Source organism: Egretta garzetta, unplaced genomic scaffold, assembly GCF_000687185.1.
Source record: "Egretta garzetta isolate BGI_Z169 unplaced genomic scaffold, ASM68718v1 scaffold220, whole genome shotgun sequence".
Taxonomy (NCBI): domain Eukaryota; kingdom Metazoa; phylum Chordata; class Aves; order Pelecaniformes; family Ardeidae; genus Egretta; species Egretta garzetta.
In genome coordinates this window covers 2,153,507-2,156,239 of record NW_009258414.1, presented here as the reverse complement: position 1 = coordinate 2,156,239, position 2,733 = coordinate 2,153,507, and the positions used below count along the sequence as shown (strand labels likewise).

The 2,733-nt window shown below is 47.8% G+C and overlaps 1 protein-coding gene across 1 annotated transcript in view; it reads left to right on the top strand.

Annotated features, from left to right (window-relative positions):
• The window catches only part of ATP11C (ATPase phospholipid transporting 11C), a 58,514-nt gene that overhangs the window by 37,208 nt on the left and 18,573 nt on the right, over positions 1 to 2,733 (top strand). Inside the window, exons 20-22 of the mRNA XM_035898546.1 lie at positions 480 to 669; positions 1,024 to 1,198; positions 1,850 to 1,952. Coding sequence (XP_035754439.1) covers positions 480 to 669; positions 1,024 to 1,198; positions 1,850 to 1,952 — 468 coding nt within the window. The remainder of the gene's footprint in view (positions 1 to 479; positions 670 to 1,023; positions 1,199 to 1,849; positions 1,953 to 2,733) is intronic.

Genomic DNA, 2,733 nt, shown 5'->3' with positions numbered 1-2,733 from the left:
GAACCCATTACACGGTGCCCTAGTTGCTAAAATTGGCCGGTGCAGTAGGAATTAGGATTTATTAATGAAACTACAGAAGTACTCGCGCTTCTAGAGAGTGAATTAAGCGCACAGTGTTAATTTGCACATCAAAACAAATTCCATTATAGTAACTGCATGTGTAAATTAAACTCTTACTCTTGACTCTTAGGTCTCACAGTATAAAGCAGTGACTTTTTTTTTTTTTGCTGCAAATAAAAACTCGGGCTTGCTGACTTCTAATCCTTATTCCCGTGGCAGTGGTCTCTCCAGCACGGGGAAAATCAATTAACTTCTTTTAGGCTGGTATTTCCTACCTGCAAAATAAGGGTTATATGGATGAAGTGTGGGCCAACCTGAGGAGTGATGTTTTGCTTCTGCTTGCAGGCTGCAGGAGCAGTCGGCAGAGACGATCGAAGCTCTGCACGCAGCCGGCATGAAGGTTTGGGTGCTGACGGGGGACAAGATGGAAACTGCCAAATCCACCTGCTACGCCTGCAGGCTCTTCCAGACCAGCACCGAGCTGCTGGAGCTGACGGCGAAAACGGTGGGCGAGAGCGAAAGGAAGGAGGATCGGCTCCATGAGCTGCTGATGGAGTACCACAAAAAGCTGATTCAGGATGCTCCCAAAAACCGGGGAGGCCTGAAGAGGTAAGTGAGCAAGAGGACGCAGCCCGTGTGCATTTGGGATGCAGATGCAGAGTTTATAGAGAAATAGCACCGTGTTGTGGCCCTGGGGACAGGCTGCTTGCAGACACTGCGGCCGGCTCCTTCGCTTTGCTCATCATCTCTAGTATTAGTTGGTTTTGAACTTAATTACGCAGTTCCCTTAAGGAAGGGCGCGTGTTAAATCCAAGCTTTTTAGGATTGCTAAGCCCCACGAAAGGGATGGGAAGAAGATTAATACAAAAGCAATTTCTTTTCCACTAAGATGATACAAGCGGTTAGATTGACTTCTTAAAATCTGATTACTTTTTTTCCAACGCGTTCCTTGTTGTGTTGCAGGAGTTGGACGTTGAGTCAAGAATACGGCCTGATTATAGACGGCTCGACGCTGTCGCTGATACTCAACCCTTCTCAGGACTCCAGTTCTAGTAACTACAAAAACATATTTCTACAAATCTGCTTGAAGTGTACCGCAGTCCTCTGCTGCCGGATGGCTCCTTTGCAGAAAGCACAGGTATTTACTCTGCTTTTAACTGTCTGAAGCACATCGTTAGGTGATGTGCTGCACTTTTAATCCATCGCCTGGGACTTGACCTGATCATCTTAACCAGCTAGGACTTCTCCAGGCTATGTGCAAGCCTCATCCGAGCTTCAGGGTGTGATGGAAACAGAGTAGTCTTTCAAATCTGGCTGTAAAATCTTTGTTTAATATGCTCACAGGAAGCCACAAACCCGAGCCAATTAGAAATAAACAAAACCCTGTTTGTTCTTTTTTCCTTTCCAAATTTGCCGAGAGGAGTCCTGATAAGCGGCACCTTTCTGCCCCCCTTCCATGGGAGGGTTTCCTGCCCCCTGAAACGCGTGAGACGTCCCACCTTTGGGAGAGCGGGGTCTGGCAGAAGGGAAGGGTGGGATGCTGCTGCCTGGGATTTGTTTTTAAATACTGTCCTTCGGCCCTGTGCAGCTGGATCTTGGCTTTTGCGGGGGAAGTACCGAGGGGTTTTGTTGATCTGAACTCTTCAGGTGTTGTTTTGCTGCTGCAGAAGCCTGGTTGCTTGTCCTTGGGGGCTCTTGAGTGGGGTACTGGTGGGGGGGGGTTGGTCTCTGGAGGCTTTTTAACTCAATTTTTGGTTTCTGCTGCTATCCTTCTTTTAAATCTTTTTAGATCGTGCGAATGGTGAAGAACACAAAAGGGAGCCCGATAACCCTCTCAATAGGGGATGGTGCAAATGATGTTAGTATGATTTTGGAAGCACATGTTGGAATAGGTAAGACTGCTGGTAACACCCATCTGACACCTAAGACCTCTCCACTGTTGCTGGGGTTCGCTCTTGAGGCACAGTCAGTATTTCTGATTGCCTATGGCTAAACTGATCCCACTGGAAAATGCGGAAAGTCTGCCGATGCTTTCTTTGGAGCCAGGGTTTGACTCCAGATAAATGCTTGGGATCACCCTATATAGCTCACTTTTGATAGTACCACTCCCTGTGATAAACTGTGGATTGTGTTCAAAAACTCTTATGGCCAAATTCAAGGTGGCAAAGGTTGCCTGCTGGTCAGAAAAAAAAAAAAAAAGGCACAAGTAGCAAATGGATGGGTGACTTCTGGCAGTTGTTGCAAGGCAGTGCAATGAAAATATCAGACTTCATTAGGGATAACTGGTTGCAGCTGCTAGTAACTCAACACTGGGGGCCCGCACGTGTTTCCCGAGGGCTGATGCTCAGTTATGTTGTGCCTGCCCTGCCCGTGTGACTGACATCAGGCTGGAAACTATCCCCCTCTCTGCAGGTTGGTGTCAGGGATACGGGAAATACTGGAGATTTTTTTAATACTGCTGAAGAAGGGTTGATGGAAGAGAAAGGGCAGCCTCTTTATTTGGGGCTGTTGGAAATGCCACCGTGCCCTCTGATGGATGGGGTCCCAGTGCGGTTCGTTTGGAGGTGGCTTTGGCGTGAACAAAACTGTCTTGAGCTCTGCTCTGTGGGGATGTCTGGGGAATGTCTGCAATCAAATAACTAGGCTGTGTTAGATGCGGGCAAGCCTGTGGGG